The sequence below is a fragment of the Phragmites australis genome, chromosome 7 (assembly GCF_958298935.1).
Source record: "Phragmites australis chromosome 7, lpPhrAust1.1, whole genome shotgun sequence".
Lineage (NCBI taxonomy): Eukaryota > Viridiplantae > Streptophyta > Magnoliopsida > Poales > Poaceae > Phragmites > Phragmites australis.
This window is the reverse complement of record NC_084927.1, coordinates 1539332-1560078: the sequence shown is the minus strand read 5'-3', so window position 1 is coordinate 1560078 and position 20747 is coordinate 1539332. Positions and strand designations below refer to the sequence as shown.

At 42.4% G+C, this 20747-nt stretch overlaps 1 protein-coding gene and 1 long non-coding RNA gene across 4 annotated transcripts; one reads left to right on the top strand and one right to left on the bottom strand.

The window, feature by feature from the left end:
* Positions 1–13670: 13670 nt before the first annotated feature.
* LOC133923846 (uncharacterized) lies at positions 13671–17262 on the top strand. 3 transcript variants are annotated; one of them, XR_009910666.1, is made up of 6 exons: positions 13671–14684; positions 14880–14955; positions 15225–15299; positions 15404–15481; positions 15580–15716; positions 16067–17262. XR_009910666.1 is itself a non-coding variant. In XM_062369123.1 (3 exons), exons 1-2 carry the CDS (start codon positions 13909–13911, stop codon positions 14599–14601), a joined length of 582 nt encoding a protein of 193 aa, XP_062225107.1. In that variant the 5' UTR covers positions 13671–13908; the 3' UTR covers positions 14602–14684; positions 14880–15218. The 3 variants fall into 3 exon arrangements, 1 of the variants encoding a protein (XP_062225107.1); XR_009910665.1 differs by having other exon boundaries at positions 15580–17262; XM_062369123.1 differs by lacking the exons at positions 15225–15299; positions 15404–15481; positions 15580–15716; positions 16067–17262 and having other exon boundaries at positions 13671–14382; positions 14494–14684; positions 14880–15218.
* A 38-nt stretch (positions 17263–17300) lies between these two features.
* LOC133923847 (uncharacterized) lies at positions 17301–19609 on the bottom strand. The gene is made up of 3 exons (XR_009910667.1): positions 19151–19609; positions 18632–19047; positions 17301–17990 (listed from the first exon to the last, which is right to left on the bottom strand). It is a non-coding gene; the product is annotated as an uncharacterized LOC133923847 (long non-coding RNA).
* Positions 19610–20747: the final 1138 nt, after the last annotated feature.

Sequence of the window (20747 nt, the reverse complement as noted above, 5' to 3'; positions counted from 1 at the left end):
CAGCACTAAATATCAACATCACTGCCGGTTCGTGGATCCAACCGGTAGTGATATGTGGAGTATCACTGTCGGTTGGTTTTAGTCTTTTTCGTTGACAACATCCTCAACACCGACAGTCTTTCTTTTTTCTTGAAGAACCATGTGACACTCCTCCTTGTTATCTAGGTCTAGATCCTTTACATAAAAGACTTGTGCAACTTTCTTGGCAAGCACGAATGGTACTTCTCTATATCCGATGAGTTTGAGGTTCACGGTAGTCATATTGTATTTGTCGACCTTGACTCCCCCTGGAGGTTTCATCTATTGGCACCGAAATAGAGGGACCATCAACTCGCCATATTGAAGATCCCAAATCTCTTCTATGAATCCATAGTAGGTCTTCCTATGCCAACGCGATCATAGGCATCAATACAGGCACTGCTATTTTGGTTAGTACTCTTGTTGTATTGTGCTCTCGTATAAAATGTATAGTCATTAATCTCGTATGCTTGTAATGTGCGAATCATAGTTGACGGGCCATTAGTCAGTAATTCCAACAGAGCATTATTTACAGTTCTTTACACATTCTTATTTGTTCCATGCAATCATTTTATTGCACGTTTTTAATTGGAATAATGTTTTTCTGTATTTATTTGTTTAAGCATATGAGTAATAATTCTCAAAAAAAATTATTTAAAATGCTTCTCAATTAGATGACTACCTTCTATCATGTTGGGATGTCACAAGGCACTGGAGTTTGTGACATTGGCTGTGAGTGTAGCATCTTCCGCCTTAATGCAAATAAGAGGGGGAGAAATCTGGTCACAAATAATGCTTATCAAAAGCAACCGCGGAAGCAAAGTAAGATATCTTCTAAAGCAGTAAATGAAATTGAACCTCATGTTGAAAGACTACTGATGGATGCTCTACATCCAGAACCCAGCATAAAATGTGCACACTAATTTAAGTGTTGGAACATCGGAACAACCTTACTACATTATTATGGAAAATCCTGAGGAGTTAGAAGATGGAAATAAAGTTTCAATAAATAATATTGATTCAGGAAAATCATATAACTGATAAACTATAGTTGTCGACATATATTTCTCCTAAATATTGCCAAAAGCCTCAAGGTAGATCCATAACCTAAGACCATGGCAGAGTGCCTCAAGCGTTCAGACTAGATCAAATGGAAGAAATCAATTGAGGCGGAATTATGCTCGCGTAGCGAAAGAGGGATATTTATATTAGGGGCAATTCCTTATATGCCATCGCTAAAACTCACAAATCCCTAATATGTCATCGCGTGTCTATGAAGCATGGGCCCATCCCAATCACTGACACGTGGAGCCTAATGGCATATCGAGGATTTAGGTTTTAGCCAGTGGCATGTGAGAAATTATTCCTTTATATTAGTAATACCTACTCCCCAAAATATTTTCCCTGTGGGATTAAAATGAGTTTTCTTTGAAAAAGAAATGAAAACGGTGAGGTGGTGAGATACAAAGTGAGGCTTGTAGTACAAGGGTTCATGCAGAGACCCAACATCGATTATGATGAAACAAACTCTCCTGCTATGAGTGGAATAACATTATGATATTTGATTTCATTGGCAGTAAAAATGACATCATCCATGCAGTTAATGGATGTGGTGACCGCATACTTATATATGTCACTAGATTCAGATATCTATATGAAAGTCCCTGGAGGGCTTAAAATTCCAAATCTAAAAGCAAAGCGCAACATGTATTGTGTAAAATTACAAAAGTCATTCTATGGCTTAAAACAGTCGGGAAGAATGTGGTACGATCGACTGAGTGAGTTCATTCAGAAGGGTTACTCAAATAACGATGATTGTCCATGTGTGTTCATAATGAAATCCTCGACTGAATTTTCTATCATCTCAGTATATGTTGATGATCTCAACATTATTGGAACAACACAAGATATAAAAAGGTCAAGCAAGTATATTAAGAAGGAGTTTGAGATGAAATTTTTGGGTAAAACTAAATTTTTCTTAGGTTTAAAACTTGAGCGCTTTCCATCAAAAATTTTGATACACCAGTCTGCATATATTGAAAAAATATTACAGAAATTTAATATGGATAAATCATATCCATAAAAAAAACCTATAGTTATTCGTTCTCTTGATATGAATAAAGATCCATTGAGACCTTGGGACGATGGTGAAGAGATACTTGGACCAGAATTTCCATATATATCTTAGTATCATAAGAGTATTTATGTACCTTGCAAATTGCACCAGGCCTGATATTATATTTGTAGTCAACTTATTAGCTAGTGCTGCTCTAACTAAAAGACACTTGGTTGGTACAAAATAGATCATTAAATATCTAAATAGTATACAAAAGATATTGATTTATTCTATGAGAGCAATCAAAATATGACCATGGTGGGATGTACTGATTATGGCTATTTATCTGATCCTCATAATGCTAAATCACAAACTCGATTTGTTTTCCTATATGGAAATATTGACTTCTCATGGAAGTTTTCAAAGCAAACTCTAGTTGCTAATTTCACTAATCATGCTAAGATAATTGCTCTATACGAGGCATCATGTGAATTTGTATGGCTTCATAGAATGATAAATCATATTCAAAGATCATGTGGTATTAGCTCATCAAAATCCACCATGTTTATCTATGAAGATAATGTCACTTGTATTGCTCAAATACAAAGATGTTATATAAAGAGCAATATCACAAAACACATTATCTAAAATTATTTTTCCCACATGAGCTACATAAAAGTTGAGAAATAAATATTCCACAAATAAAGTCATGTGAAAATATAGCATATTTATTCACTAGGTCCTTACCAACATCTACATTCCATAAATACGTTCATGGAATTGGTATGAGATGACTTTGAGAATTGCAAGGTTCGGTGGGAGTAAACTCCTAAATTATAACATATTCATGATCATCAGATCATACACACTGTACTCTATTCCTTTATGAGTTTTACTCATCGCATTGCATGTGCTCTTTCTTTAGAGAAAAAAGAGCCGGAGAGCAATGTCTGTGTGATCGAGGGTGATCCGAAGGTTGTTGTGTTGATTGTGAAGTTAAGAACCAAGGCAAGCATCTATACATATTGCACTCCTACTTTGGATCATATGTTGTTTTAATTTGATAATTATTGCTATATGTATGTCTTGCATGATAGCTAGTCAATATCGGGTTTTGGATAAAGATCCTATTTGATGCATTACCCTTCCATGACATTGTTATCTCTTGATCCATTGTAACCCGGGGTGATGTCATGTAATTGTCCAACTTAAAATGGGTGCATTATGCTTAGCAAGGCATAGGTCACCGGTAGAAGTCGAGCGGTGGTTCATCCATTGTTCATGAGCTTTAGGGCTTAATCGTGTCTAACTAAATTTAATCTTGAAGGGTTAATGAGTTTGCAAAAATGAGATGAGATTTGGGCGGGTTATAGGGATGGATCGGGAATGGAGTCTCGATTGTCATAGGCCCACCTAGATCGATTAAGCACTGACCATTATTTGTCGTTGGCTTAAACACTTTCCGTACTACCACATCCGAATAGGGAAAGGATGAGCCAATTATCTCACTGTATACCGATGTTTGGTTCATGCCTCCATGCTGTGTGTGGGGAAAAGAGTTATGTGTATGTGTGATGAGATAGAGGAACAAGGGACCTGGTGTGTGCCCTACAGGGACTAGGTACTCAGCATTATAGAGATGGACCAACCGAGCAGGAATGGGTGAGAAGAAGGTTGTCATGGGGGTCGAGAGGACAGACTCGTGTCGTGTAGGTAAAGTTATACTCCCCTACAGGATGTAAGATCAATTCGAATTGTCACGCTCTTGGTTATGAGCATACTTAATATCCATACGTATCAATTGTAGAGTTTCCGATGTGTTGGGTGTATGTGGTCATAAGTGATATGTTGGGAATTGGTTCTTGTGTATGTCTATGTAGAGAGGAACTTGTTCACTTGTTGGTTATGTTTATGTATATGTTGTCACATGAGAATAGCTTATGTATTTGTTCATGTTTATGCTCACACCATGTGTCTTTTAAAATGCTTTTCGCTCAAGTTCAACTTAACCTTGTGGCTTACTCCTTGCTACTTATTCCAAATTGCATAATCCTTAGAGTTGGGTTATTATATGTACCTATAATGATTTTATCATTGAAGTTTTGCAAGTGAGAATGATTTAGTTTATGGCTATTTCGTACCCGTCGATGTCGGTGACGGGCAAGAGTAGTAATATGCTACTCGTGGTGTTCTGGTGGTACCTTAGGGAAAACGGCACCACTTCTTTTGCTCTTTTAGATGATATATACGTTGCATAGTCTAGCACTTAATTGTTTTATGTTGAGAGCCCCAACTTGTTATTTTGCTCTCTTTGCTTTAATTTTCAACATAAAGTACTTTTAAATTGTGGAACATGTAATAACTTTAGAGACTTGTAATATATTTAATTTATGTGCTCTTTATTATATCTTGATGTGATGAGGCTTGTTGTATAGGTATGTGTTCTGATCTTAGACATAAACACATACCGGGACTACCGGGATTGTATTCATTTTAATCATCTCGTGGCTGCGATTATTGCTTTGAGATGTGGGTTAGCATGTGTCATGTTGAGAGACTAGCATGTGCTAGCTCTCATCTTATCGAACGAATCATCGATTTGATCAATTCGAATACGATATGAACGGTTCTCACAAAATCAGTGTTTGGGTAATACCTTCCTTTGAGGACTCTGGTACATAGAGAATCTGGATTAGTGAGCAACCGTCAACCTTGTTTTCCTGGCATAGCGAGATTGGACAAATGGAGGTTGCGAAAACCCATACCACCTTTGCATTTAGGTCACGTTAGATGTTCCCATCGCTGCCAGTGAATATGTCTATTGTCAGCCAAGCTACCCTACTAGTAGTTTGAGATTGAACTAGTTAACTTCTTGCAAGTATTAGCTAGCAATTTGAAACAACTCATCGGATAAGTGGGAATAGCTTGAGCTACTGATTTCCACAGCGTTTTCCGACCCGCACAGCTCAAGTCTTTGCCACTCCATCCCCTGATTAGACCCTTCACCCGAGTTGGCATATACTTGAAGACCTCCTTTGTTGATCTGCCTAAGGCCATCGATAACCCCAGGTATTTCTACGCAAGAGCCTTAGCATGAATATCCAATCTAACAAACACTTCGTGTTTCATCACATCTAAACAATTCTTACTAAAGAAAACTGTTGATTTCTCCTTGTTTACATGTTGACTGGGGCCTCTGCTATATGTATCAAGTATGTGCAGTAATCTGTTGGCCCCCTCTGCGATGCTTCTAAAAAACAAATACAATCATCTGCGAAGAGAAGATGGGAGATCCATGGAGCATGCACCCCACTGAGTACACCTCTGGACAAATACATTGGACCAACCGATTTCAACATGCTCGGCAAACCTTCTGCACGTAGCAAGGGAAGGTATGGAGAGATGGGATCTCCCTGTCGTATACCTCCGGTTTGTTTGAAGTCCTCCAAGAAATGTCCATTGACTCATACTGAAAATGAAACCGATGTTTCATAATTCATTACCAGAGAAACAAACTGTTGTTCAAAACCCAGTTTTAGGAGATCTCCTTGAAGATAATCCCAGTCCACTCTATCATAAGCTTTGGCCATGTCCAACTTAGTAGCACATGCCCCATTTATTCCTTTCTTCCTCTTCAGATAGTGGGTACATTCATATACCGTTAAGGCGTTATCAGTAATCAGTCTACCCGACACAAAAGCACTTTGCTCTTCTGCAATAATCTCGTCAAGAGAAGTTCTCAAACGATTAGCATTAACCTTGGAGCAGAGCTTATCAATAACATTGCACAGTGAAATATGCCATAATTGCTTTAACTGTTGTGGAGCTTTAACCTTTGGAATCATAACAATGACTGTTTTATTAATATCCTCCCGTAGAGCACCACCATTCCAGAAATGCAGTACCGCCCTAGAAACACTTGGCCCCAACAGCTCCAATGTGTTTGGAAGAAACCAGCCATAAACCCATCCGGGCTAGGCGACTTGTTCGCACCCATCGTGAAAAGAGCCTTGGACACCTCCTCAGATGTATATTGTCTACGCAAAAACTGGTTCATACCCTCTAAAACCCAAGCTTGAACATGTTGTAAAACCTCCCCTGGTTCTAAATTTTCTTGTCCTGTGAAGAAAGCAAGAGTTTCTTGGTACCACACCCCACCTCCCTTCCCTTTGTGTCTAATAAAAAAAGCAGAGAGAGAAAGGAAAAACAAGATGAAATTGCACACCTTCCCCACAACATGTTCACTTCACCATCTAAGAAAACCAACCATCAATTCACCTCCCACCCTCTCTTCCCCACCACACGTGTGCAACCACCACACCGATCCCCTCCATAACCGCCACCGTCGTGGGCTAGCGGTCTGGTCGCTCCTCTCCCTCCTCGTTGCTATTCCCAGCTCCCTCACTACCAGCTGTGTCCTCCTCACCGCCAATGCAACTCGATGAGGATAGTTCGAGTTGGACACGGTTTCGAACGCAAGCCACCTTTTTCATCCAAAACTGCAGTTAGATCTCCTTCCCTTCCACAACCGATGTTGGGCAAGCGGGGAATATGCCCACTGCCATCCATAGCCAGGGCCACGCCTAGTGTCATGCGGCAATCCACCCCCGCTTGTTGCTCGAGCGTGCAAGTGCAACCTCCCCTAAACCCCGACGGTAAGACCTCTCTCTTTCTCTCTTGGACTCGGCTAGTAGAAGATAATTGAAAGTCAATGACACCATTATATTAGTGAAAATTTCAATATGATATATCATATGTAAACATAGTTCGTATGATTTTATAGAGCTGAACTAACACTAGATGTTCTGCCAGATATTCCGCCAACATCAAAGTACAAGGCACCAGGAATAAGGGCCACCTGGAAACAAACAAGATTAATTGAAAGCAAATATTCAAGTATGAGAAGGGCATAAACAACTGAACTGATATCACGAAAATTATTTAGAAGTCATAAACAACCAATAAAAATAAATTGTATAAAGCCGTGAGAGAAGTGTAGGTGCAACAACATAACAAGTGTGTATAAATATATATTGTGCCATTATCAATATTTTCGTTTGCCTCAAATTATCCGCATCTCCAACCGAGTTTGTTTTTCGGTTATTGATAGAAAAGGCAATGGAGGGTAGTGGCAAAGGGCATTTTTTGTCTTTTCACACCCTCTCCATTTGGAATTGACGAAAAGTGACCGAAGGGTGGTACGCCGCACCATCCCTTGTTGTAATCTAACACACGCGATCACGCTAGAGATTCAGATCTTGCTGCGAAGCTCGAGGAACTTCATTCTCCCGAGGGATTTTGTCAAGATATCTGCCAGTTGTCCTTCAATGCAGATGTACTCGACTTCAACCTTCCCTTCCTTGATACAATCACGAATGAAGTGAAAATGAGTATCGATGTGTTTGCTTCGATCATGACAAATTGGATTCTTGCAAAGTGCAATTGCTGATTGATTATCCATCTTTAACAACACCAGCTCGAGCTTATCACTTCTGAGATCACTCAGCAATCTGCTCAGCCACAATGCCTGACAAACTGCTGCACTTGCTGCCATATATTCTGCTTCACAAGATGACAATACTACCACTCTTTGTTTTTGTGATTGCCAAGTGATTGTACTACCTCCAAGAAAGAATATCATGCCAGTACTGCTTCTTCGATCATCAATGTCCCCAGCAAAGTCACTATCAGTAAAACCCACCAGCTTTGCTCTTTTTGAACTCCTTCCGGCAAAAACACACCCAAAATCTACAGTTCCTGCTACACGCCTTAAAACATGTTTGACTGCCGCCAAATGGGTTTCTCTAGGATCCTCCATGAATCTACTAAGGTAGCCAACTAAGAAAGGTATGTCCGGCCTTATGTGTACTAGGTATCTGAGACTCCCAATCAGACTCTTGTACATTGTCGCGTCTGATAATAACTTGTCTTCATCCTTCTTCAGCTTCAGTCTAGCTTCCATGGGGACCTGACAAGGGTTGCAATTTGAGAGACCAGCCTTCTCAATAACCTTGCGTGCATATGCTCCTTGGTTGATGAAGATCCCAGTACTTCCCTGCTTAACTTCTATACCCAGGTAGTAGCTAAGCAACCCCAGATCACTCATGCGAAAAAGTGAGCATATTTGAGACTTGAACTTACTGATGTCAGCTGGTTTTGCTCCCGTGATGATGAGATCATCCACATACACTCCTATTATCAGATCTCTTCGAGTGTATACACCATGTTCAGAGGAGCTTCTCCCAAAACCTAGAGAAATGAGGCTAGCATCCAATTTTTCATACCAAGCTCTAGGTGCTCGACGCAGGCCATAGAGAGCTTTCTGAAGACGATATACCAGTGACTCATGCTGATCAACTGTGAACCCAGGAGGCTGATGGACATATACCTCCTCTTGAAGATCTCCATTCATAAATGCAGATTTGACATCCATGCGATGCACCTGCCATCCCTCACTGTCTGCCATTGCTAGCATCAACCTCATTGATTCTAATGGAGCCACTGGTGCAAATACCTCTTCAAAGTCTATGCCTTTCTTTTGGGCATAACCTTTAGCCACAAGCCATGATTTGTGCTTCACTATTTCACTACTTTCATTGCGTTGGACCTTGAACACCCACTTCAAGCCAATTTATCGATGTCCAGCAGGGAGTGCAACCAGCTTCCATGTGTTGTTTTCCTCAATTGACTCGATTTCATCGATTGTTGCTTGCCTCCAGGACTATTCTTGCTCAACCTCAATGAATGAAGCAGGTTCTTCAGCTGTGGTAAAGTTCAGTTGTTCTTCAGCTAGCTGTCGGCGTGCCAAGCCAGAAGGAGTTGCAAGCCTGGTGAACTCTTCAATCCCTCTGACCCTCAGCGGCACACTATCACCATGATCAGCATCTAGTGTGGCTCGAATGTCACCCCCTGGAGATGGTGACCATAAAACATCCCCCTAGTGAACATCGTTGTAGCTCGGTGAGGATGCTCCAGTGGATTGGGCTTAGGTACAATCTGCTCCGAGTATTCCACGATGAAGGTATCACCTTGCCCACTGCCTCCTCGATCTGAAGAAGCTTCTGACCACTCCCATTTAGCACCTTCATCAAACACAACATCACAGCTTACCACGAACTTCTTGGACCTTGGATCATAGAACCTGTATGCTTTGGCTCCAGATTCATACCCAACAAAGACCATGGTCTAGCTCCTGTCTTCCAGCTTCTTGAGATTTGGCCGAGTGACTTTGACATGTGCTAAACAGCCAAAAGTGCGCAAGAAACTGACCTCAAGCTTTCTCTCGTGCCATGCTTCAAAAGAAGTCATCACCTGCAAGATGTGTGTTGGCGACCGATTCAGGATGAACACTGCAATGGAAACTGCTTCACCCCAAAAATATATAGGCAGTCCCCACTCCTTGAGAAGACTCCTAAATGTACGAGATGTCGCCTAAAGAGGGGTGAATAGGTGTTTCCTGAAATTTAAAACTTTGCAGCGGATTAAATTTTCCGGATAATCTGGGTCAACCTGAATACTCCGGGTCTAGAGGTTCCGGGTTTTGCCCAGATAGTCCGGATGAAATAGGAAATCGAAGGCTATGAAATTCTAATTAAATCTATTTGATGTCACGTGTTGCCGTAGGTCCCTAAGGATGTATGAAGGCTTTTCAAAGGATCACCTGCAGCTAAAAACACACAACACGTAGATTGGGTGATTGCCCAAAAACAACTAGAACAACAAAGAAATAAAATGAGACATGAATTTGTTTCCCGAAGTTCGGATCAAACGATCCTACGTCTCTGTTGAGGTGCTCACATAAGGTCGGGTCTCTCTCAACCCTTATCCTCACCGAGCGACCACGAAGATCGAGCTTGGGACTTACTCAATTTTCCTCTTTCCTTGCGGAGGCAAGGATGACCTTCACAAACTTTCCGAGGCACTCCACAAGCTTGGGTGCTCACCGGGTGATACCTAGCCATCTAGGAGCTTCAAGTCCAAGAGTGAAGAACATGAGTTGATGGCTTGATGATGACCTCAAGTGCTCAAACAATGGAATTTTTCTCACTAGTACTCAATCACACTTTTCCAATCTCAACTCTCAAATCCTTGCAAGATTTAATGCACTAGAGGAGTGGGAGAGCTCTAACGTAGCTTTGAATGCTTTTGTCTCAAGTTGGTTCAGCAGCAAATGAAGGGGGTGAGGGGGTATTTAAATCTAACCCCCAAAAATTAGTCGTTACAGTACATTTTGTACTGACCGGGAGTATCCGGATCAACCCGGAGACTCCGGGTTGGCACTTATCACATAGCCACGAGCCTGTCCGGAACCCAACCCGGACAGTCTGGATGAACACAGAACCCGGAGTATTTGGGTTAACCTGGAGACTCCGGGTGCAACTTTTATGCTCTAACCGAGACTCTTTGTCAAATTATCGTCCGGAGACTCCGGTCACAAGGAGTATCCGAGCAAACCCGGAGACTCCGGGTTGAACTCCAACCACAAATTGAGAACCCCCTGCCAGAGCATTATCCGAGGACTTCAAGTTGAACTCCAACCACAGACTGAGAACCCCTTGTCGGAGCATTGTACGGAAACTTTGGTCACCCGAAGACTCCGGAACCTGACAACTTTTTAAAATATCCGGTGTTCGTGGGGTGATATGTGTCTCTTATCTTTGGTCTAAAAGAGTTATTTGAGCACTGAGGCAAATTCAAGTCAATCTAAACGCATCCCTCTTGATAGTACGACGCACATATACTCAAATTCGAAAATAAAATAAATTTAAATCTATTGAGTAACAATATGCTGCTTCTCTTTTCTTTTTTAGGGACGCCAACATCATTTTACTTCTTCAAAGGGACTAATACCTATCCAGAACCTCATTAAACTCATTAGTTCCTTAATCGTTTGTCATCAATTATCCAAAACCCATATAGGGGGTCTAGATGCACTTTCAACTCCTCGCCATGCCCACAATAGTTTGGTTCCTTCGCTCGACGACGCCGTTTTGCTGAGGTGAGTAGGGTGCTATGAGATGCCTTTGCACCCCTAGCTTGCGCAATAGTCACCAAATTCAACTAAAGTGAATTCACCTCCCTGGTCCGTCCGAAGCATCCTTAGCTTCTGCCCGGTTTCAACCTCAATGCCAGCCTGAAACTTGACAATCGTCGCTGGTGCGTCGCTCTTTGCCGCCAAGAGCGTCACCCACAAGAACCGATTGTGATCGTCCACGAGGTGGAGGAAGTATCGATTGTTGCTCAGGATACCTGGTGTGATGGGTCCGCATATGTCACCGTGAACCAGGTCCAGTGCGATGTCGGCTCAGAATTTGCTCTGGCTTGGGAACGGCACTCTTCTCATCTTGTTGGTGATGCAGCTCTCACATAGTTGGTTCACCATCTCCAAATGAGGAAGTCCCCACACCATGGCCTCGCAAGCGAGTTTCTTGAGCGCGTCGAAGCTAATATGCCCAAAGCGCGCATGTCAACACCACTTGTTGTCTGCGCCGCGTGCTGACAGGCAAACCGACCTAGCAATCTGTAGAGACGATTCACCGATCTGGGCACCTTGGTGAGCAGCCTCTACTGCTAGTCCCAGATCCTCAGGATGCCGTCATCGATGAGCACCTGGTAGCCCTCCTCATCCATCTGCCTAAGACTGTCGATGTTGGTGGCCAGCCTCGGGATAAAAGTAGACGTTGTTCAGAGTGCGGTGCTCTCCGTTCTTGATAGTGTTGTGTCCTTCAATGCTCACAGTGGAGCCATCCCCGAATTTGACTGATCCAAGAATATTTGAGTCAATTTCGATGAAGATGCTTTTGCGGCCGGTCATGTGGTTCATTGCTACACTATTGAGGTATAAGAGGTTTGCTTCCTTCACATCGTCACGGTCCAGCTGCACGAAGACCTTGGCCTCCACTAGCTAAATGGGCATGGTCACCATGGATGGTCCGGCTGCAGTAGCCGGTGGTGGCGGGGAAGGGATGCATGCCGACGCCATGAGCAAGGTTTTCTCATCCTCTTCACCTTGAATATGATGGTCTTCATCAGAGCGCTTAGGCTTGCGATAATCTCTTGCCCAGTAACCTATCTTGCCACAATTTTGGCATTTATCACGGGAGACATCGCGTCTACCATCGGGCTTCTTCGGTGACTTTTTCCCATGCTTGCGATCTCCGACCTTCCCCTTCTGGCCCACAGATGTGCCACCCGCCTCCTGACGCTGCTTTACACGCGCGGCCCACTCCTCGTTAAGAAGCAATTTTCCACTGGATTCGGAGCCGCCGCTACCGTTATGCTCCAGCCGTTCCTCAGCTGCCTTGAGCCGCCCCGTCACATCCTCCACAGTCAATGTCTCAAGATCAATGAGTATCTCGATCGAGAGCGCAATTTGGGAGAACTGTGGCAGCACGACACGCATGTACTTCTGGATCAATCGTCGTCGAGAAGACGTAAATTGCTTACAAGACCTGTGAGTCTCATAGCAAAATCATCCATGGATTCATTCTCTTGAAATGAGATGTCCTTGAATTCTCCACGGAGAGTCTAAACCTGCGCCTTCCGCACACAATCTCCTCCTATCCGTAAGGTCTTCAGAGCGAACCATGCGGCTTTTGCACTGGATTTGCTACCCAGCGTTACTAGCATCTCGAGTGGCACGACACGCAGTATCACCTCCACAACCATATGATCCTCCTGGAAGTCCTCGACGCCGCGTTCAACTGCATCCCACAAACCACGGGCCTGCATCATGACTTTCATCATGAGGGACCAGTCGGCGTAGTTTGTCCGCATGAGCATCGGATACGCGGCCGAGCTGCCGATCTCCTTCACCACCCATCGTACCATCAGATCTCCGCCGTCACCGGCACCACTGTCGTTGGCGTCGCTTTCGTGGACTCTGGGACACGGTGGTGACCGCGAACCACCGGACGTTCTCTCGCCGTCGCCTTGTTCCGACATCACCGGATCAATCGATCAACAACCTATTGCTCTGATACCAATTATTATAATCTAACACATGCGATCATGTTGGAGATTCAGAAGAACACACACGAAATCATGTTGTAGATTCAGAAGAACACACACGAACACAAAGGATTGGCGCTGCTAAACTTTGCAGTTGGTTTTTGGACATTATAATATAAATATAAATATAAATATATATAACGGTTACAATCGCGTCGAACCCGGCATTATAGACGTTGATGCCCATCATACCCCACATCCATATGCACGTTCGCGCATTGACTGAGTATTTAGCTAACAGGAATACCTAGAATCACCAGATCAAGCCTCCTAAGACTATCTTCAACCATATTTCCTTCATTTCGTTCCCTTCTCGATTCTTTTTCTCGTTCCTATTTTCTTTATTTTCTCTCATCTCCAACAACTTCCCTTTGAGTTGGATCTTGAAGGAAAAGAAGAGAGAATTTCGTCTTAAAAGGAATGACTTTAAGAATCACTTTGTGATGAGAATCATAAAAAAATTGTTAAAACGTTGAAGAGAAAAAAAACCTTTTACAATGAGACTTAGAACCTGAAGGAAGCTCTTGGCAATGGTCTAAGGCTCGGACTGAACTCTGACTGACGAAACTGACTGACTGAACAACTCTGACGAAACTGAAAACTAACCTACTGAACTTGAACACTACAGCAGCACTAAAGGATTATTACATCATCCCTTCCCACTGCCCTTAGCCGCCGCCGCCGCCGCCGCCTCCCTCCTCCGCACCGTCTCCCACCTGGTGCCGCCGCTACCTCTCCTCCCTTCCCTACTCAACCTCGCCGTCTACCTGCGCTGACGCGGCCACCGCTGCCGTTGCCCCTCCTCCCCCACCCTCCCTAAGCTAATGACGGTGGGGACGCGATGCGCGAGGAGAGGGCGCGGGGGAAGCGGCGGTAGGACGGGCGGCACGGAAGAGGAGGAGGCGGTAACCGCGTCGGTGCAAGCGGTGACAACGCGGGGGAGGAATAATGCCCTTGTCAACCCGAGCCAGACGCGCTCCATCTGCTCCGCAGGGCTACGCATGGCCGCCGTGCCGCTGCCGGACGGCGCCGTCGTGCACTTCTGTCTCCCGCGCGCCGGCCCGGCCCACCCCCGCAAGGTGGTGAAGTTACAGCAGCGGCGCCGGCGCGGCCTAGCGCGACCTGCAGCGGCAGGGCATCGCTGCGGCAGAGAGCGCTGGAGCCGGGCATGGCTTGATGCGAGGTACGGCAGCCGGCGCCGGCGCGCGGGGCGTGACCTGGGGCGTGCTGCGGCGGCCGATGATGAACAGATTCTGGTTGCATCTTGTTCTCTTGGAAACAAGCGACAGCAATCTGAAGTGTGTGCCTGTTTCCCCGAGCCATTATTTAAGAGCTCGATGGCTCCAGTGAGTTTGCCTGGGCTCCTCTGACAGTGGTTTTGCTAAATTGTTCATGGATGTGTTGCTCAGAGCATATCTGATCCAGTAGATGGGGAAAACAAATCGTGTTCACTTTTAATTGATGAGGAAGCCAATTTGGCGCAAGATGCAATGCAAATGGAACAATCAATGTTATGAAGCATTGACATTGGTAGTGTTTTATCTGTGATCAACCTCAGGCAACTGCGTATATGTCGTATTCCTGTTCTGTGCTCTTATAGGTACAATACTCACTCAAGCAACCTGACATTTCTAGATTTAATTAAAGCTTATATGACTACGTACCACTGTACAGCTCAGATTACTGCCAGCTGATCTGCAATTATAATTCCATGTATGCCATCCCTACATGGAGTTCTGCTGTATCTAGAAGTTCTCTAAGTCGTGTCTTTGGCTTTTTCTGATTGTTATTACAGGATGACTCTGATGTGCCAGATGGGAAGGCAAAGCAGCAGCCAAAACCCCTTATGCACAGAGCAGCCCAATTCAAATGTAAGTTCCTTTGTTTAGATAGGTATTGCTACCTCAAGCCATTTGTGGGCATGTGACCTGATTATTTTATCTTGATGGTATACATAATTAACATTGGACCAGGATATTTATCCAATTTCACTAGGAACTGCTGTTGTCTTATATATAAAAGTTTGCCTCCATTACTTTTCCGTGTTTGTGTATCAGTGTAGGAATGCCTACAACACACTGTCATAATTTGGTTGTCTTAGGTTTCTAAAGTTTCCTAATGTATTTATTGAGTGCTGCAGGATGAAATGGATTTAAGGGGCGTCAAAGCTGATCAGCAATTGCTGCCCCTTAATTGCAAGCAGTGCAACTCCAATGTGAGTGTCTTACTGTTTGTATTAATCACATTTTTGTGTGTGAGATTTGTTATTTGATCCTTCATTACATTGAGGCATACTTATTGATGGGCTCTGTTTAATAGAGGGGTCTTGAACCTTGTGACATGGAAGATAAGAAAGTTCCTTTGTCTCTCTCTTATAAAAGGCAACCCCACTCTGTGGTATGTAATATATTCTGCACTATGTTTTTGATGCGTTATTGATATACTTTAGGATTTATTTGTTATTTCATTATTTTAAAAAAATTCCCCTTGACCAGGGAGCTGGTCTAAGCAATATGGGCAACACATGCTTCCTAAATGCAACTCTTCAGTACATCACTCATACGGTCCCACTGTCTCTTAAGCTTTGCTCAACTGATCATTCCACTCCATGCTTATGTATGGGTAATTTCGGGTAATTATTTTTTATTGCCTGAAAATTGATTTTCAGATGTTCTTCTCCATATTACTTTGCATGATTAGGATTGTTGGTTACCTGCTGATGACAAAGATGGGTTCTGTTCTTTCTGTGCCCTCAAAGAAAACCGCAAAATATTAGCATTTAATTTGATAACTTTGTTCAGTAGATAATCTAGATAATACTCTAGGTTCTTTATGGGTTTGCTTCCTAGCAGTTTTGTTCACCAAAGAAATGTAGATAAAATTGTGCACTTGAAAAGTTCACACAGTACATCATGTAGCGTCACGCTGGATTGGTAATTTGGTGTGGTGCTGGAGCTTGATACCCCATTTCCTGATCTTCAGGTTACAACATTTTAGTTTTGTGAGAGATGTTGTATGGGGTACATGACCTGCTACCCGTTTAGCAAGTTTCCATTTGGTCCCAAAGTGTCATGCTCTCGACCGTAGCAACTTTTGAAATACTGCTGTACAATTTGCTTTTGGTTTTGCTCATGTGAACTAACGCTACCTTTTATTACATGAAGGCACACTATACTACTTATACTAGATAGGCAGACAACTAGACAGCTACAAAATTGTGTATTACGCTAATACAATGGTTTAGTAACTAGTATAAGAGTACTAAAATGTATTGGGAGTGCAACAACTTGCAAGGTGGGTGCAAGTTAGTCACAAATTTTGAAAATTGATCAAAGAGAGAAACATGTAAAATTAGTGGCAATAGCTAGCAATACAAGAATGTGAGTAGATTTGCTAACCCTCATGTGGCCCTGTCTGCCTGGTTGGCGTCGACTAGGATGATTAGCCACTGTGGCATGGAGTTTGACCAGTTTTGCAGCCATAAAACAAAAATAGTGCCTATGTGATCAGTTTCCAAGATGTGTGACTAACTTGCACTCACCTTGCGAGTTGTTGCACCTCCAATGCATTTTACTCTTAGTATAAATATATTTGGCCATTGTTGCTGGAGACTGAATGGATCATTGCAAAAAGGACACTGCTAGTGCCCAGATGCCCAAAGGGAAATTTCCTATTGGACACTCCAAATATCGTCTGCGACACTAGAGGACACCATTTGCAATGCCGTAGATAACAAAAAGTACACAAAAGTAATACATCTTCAATAAAATAATTAAAATATCATTGCATTAAAAAGATTGATAAATATGTGAGTTTGGAACGTAGGCATTTTCTAGAACTAAATTAAGAAAAATGGACGAACAATGTTTGGATCTTAGAAGGTTGGAACGTTGGGAAATGATAGCTGCAACCTTTTGAGTCCAAGTTTGTAGCAAACTAGTAAGTGTGCATGTGAAATCCACATGTCTAACAATATAAATTGAATAATATTGCAATGCGAGCCGATTTCTTTTTTATTTTCACGAGAATGTTGCATGGCTGGTTTTCCCGAGAAAGTTACAGGTCAGATAGATTGACAAAGGCTTGATTATAGACCCTGGTGCAAGTCATCCAGGCCAGTCACGTAGGACAGCACGATAACTACGGAAAATATCAAAGAACATGGAATAAACTTGAGAAACTGACAAAACAATGATTAATGAATGTAGGATCCTCAATCTAATACATATGTTATTCTTCAGAAACTACCTTCAAAATGTTTGATAGGTTCTTTTACTAAATTGATACGGCGGGACCATTGTACAACACTTGATATACATTTACCCCTTGATCAACAAAGGTTTGATGAAAAGATGCTAGTGCAAAAGATTGGCATGCTTTGTCCGCCTGTATAATGTTTGACTGGACTGCAAAAATGTTCAGGCAATGGTGATTCCACAAAAAGCACAACAATGTAGAATTCCATGCCCATTGGGGTCCTGCGAGCTCTGCCATTTAAAAAAAAATTCGGATCAGAGTATTGCCTAAGACACTATTCTTTCAAAGTGATCTTAGCAATGAAACTACAAGTAGTATATACCATATGAAGACATAATCCGCAAAATCAAGAACTGATCAAGGAACCCATTCTCCACCACAGAAGATATCATATAAAATTTCAGGTACATAATGCACCTCACAAATCAACCATTGCACTTAAAAGGTCATCAAGCCATAGTGAATCACTTGGATAGATTGGAGCAAACAAGATGGCATACGATGATTCATTGAGGCGGGAATGCTAATGCAGACTTCAATGTGATGAGGTGGAGCAGCAACAACAATCTATTGTGGCACACACAAAGCACAGCATACACATGCCACCACATGAAAGCCGATGAATGGAACGTTTCCATTAACCTGTGACCTGCAAAAACAAGAGTGGAAAAAATATGAACTACTATTCCCTGGGATTTCAAGTCGAATACACATGCCACCACATAAATACATTGGAATATTATGCTATGGGCTTGCTAGAGGTACTGCATATCCACAATTAGTTATGGGATTTTTTCCCCAGCAAGTCACAACCTGATATGGTTGGTTATAGTCTACTGAAACTTAAGAGAAGAACAAGCCGCAGTGATCAGGTTGTTTGCTAGGACGACATGTGCATTTTATGAGCAAAGCCAACAGATTGCTCACCACCTGAATATTCTATAAATCTGAAAATACCTTGAAAGAATGATGCAAAATGCTGAACACACATGCAGACTGCACTGAACACAGTGAACCAACATAGTATTAACTACACAGTTGTGAAATGTTGTAGGCATGGTGCAGCAATGCATCTGACTAATATCAAACAAAATTAGCACATATAAATATATTTTGGCAGTAACAAGTAAAGACAAGTACTTGAGCTAACAGTTTCAAGGTTCAATTCTTATCCAACAGATGATGCCAACTAATTGGCCTTTCTAAACTCTTCAGTTCGTTCTTTTAGACAGAAACTTTCTTAAGCTTGTAAAATAATTTGAATAACAAACTGAAAACCGAGGAAAGAACCTGCTTTCAGAAGATAATACAGCATTGTGATTCGTTGAACATATGTAGCCCTTCCATTTGCAGAAGTGAAGAAGGCAAGCATGGAAAAAACATGAGAACTCAGTGGCAACAGCTACATAACACATAAGAGTAATGGACAACAAAATATTTAAATTGTATAGAAGCTTAGGTAAAACCATTAACACTCCAGACCTTTACTCCCTTTTATGAATTGCCTGTCCTCATGTGGTATTTGTGTCTCTGCTGGTAATCAGACGGCAACAACTGAAAAGGAAAATAAAACAGCAACAAATGTTACTACTTTCAATTTTAAACGTATGAGGCAATTTTCAACAGTAACCCAAAAGCAGCCTACAAAATCAGAGAGGCAAAAGAGAATTCTCTGACTGAGGTATCCTCTGTTGGACCAAAGTAACCTATAGAAAAGAAAAGAAAATTTTAATTCAGAAATAGATGATAGCGATCTGCATTTGGAAAGTACAGTGTAAGCAACAAAAAATAGTTTACAATATTGCTTACCATATCATTGTTTTGGCTTTTTGGTATGACCTGAGCTCTTCCTGCTCCTTTTTGGCTTTTTAATACATAATAAATTGAAATTTTAAATAATAAGCAAATTAACTTGACCATGTATTTGAAAACTGATGAATGGAAGCATTTCCACCACATGAGGCATATCGGATGCATCCCTAATGCCTTATTGGAACATTGCCTACCGTTTAGGGCATATTCCATTTGATAGTGATTAAAATATAAAAGGAGGTCATTCACAAAATAATATGAAGACATCTATGATTTATCTATGAAAGAAGAGAGAGTAACCTGCTTGTTGCAGAGGATGATTGACGGGAATCCTTTTCCGCTGAATAATTAGATTGATCCTCACCTTTTCTGCAGAGCAAAGGACTTGCGAAGAACAGAGTAATCTTGCCGTTTGAGTGTAGGTACACAAACTACCTGATGCAGCATTGAAAGTTTGAACTATACCATTTCCTTGCAAGGAAATTTATGCTTTTTATCCATTTTTTTATTAAATGGGTGGGGAAGGAGGAGGTGGGGTCGGGTGACACACGATCCAACTCGTGCTTTATATAGTAGAGATAACAAAACGTAGTTGCAAGTGCAACATTTGAAAATGATAGATATAACATTTCAAATCCAATTTGCAACAAACCAGAAACATGTCTGCAAATGAATAGATTTTATGCAACAAACAAAAACTCAACGGACGGCAAAGCTTATTGTAACACACAAATCCAATCACTGCAACTATACATGTTCAAAGGCCAGGTCGAGCTGGGCTTTGAAAAGGCTGATGAGAAAATCGTGAGCTTGAGCCCAGCCTGAGCCTAATGTTGGGTCGGGCTTTTGGGTTCAAGACTAACTCAACAACGGGTTTTTTAGGTCAAACTTGGGCTTTTTTAGGGTTTTTGGCTTTTTGGGTTTTGGGCCTATTTTGAAGTCTGAATTTGGCCTTGTGCACTGGTCAGGCCAAGTCAGGTTTATCGGCTGGGTTGCCCATGAGCAGGCCTAACCGTAACATCACTTGTAGCACCAAGCTAGCAGGACTGGTTCTTCACGTACATGTCTTGCTTGAATTGAGCAGGGAATGGCATAGAGGAGCAGTGCGACCATATAGGGAGTTGCTTTTGAGCAAAAATGGTTCGCCATCCTTGCTTACGAGCACCCCCAACACATTGTTACCCTCATCTACTATGGAGGTTGCCCTAGATCTAGAGAGATGATATATCTACACATGTACACGGGACTTACAAAGAGGAGATAGTTAGATTTGCTCAATCTACGCCTGCATGCATAGGAGATGAGATCCAGAGAGAGAGGTGACAGAGATGGGCGGCCGATGGGGGATGGGAGTGGACAGGGGAGTCAGTGGATATGGATGAGAAAGAGGCACATAGGTTCTGTTTAGTTGCTTGGGTTAGCCCTAACCTGGCCAACCCCTTAACTAGGCCAAGCCAAACCTGTCTCAGACATGCAATTTCTCCATGTTTGGTTGGGTGGCTTCGAGTGGGCATGTTTAGTTCCATGCGTTCAAGTACGAATCTGCATTAGCTAGTGCAGCAAACCATGTTTGGTTGCTTGATTTTTAGTGGTT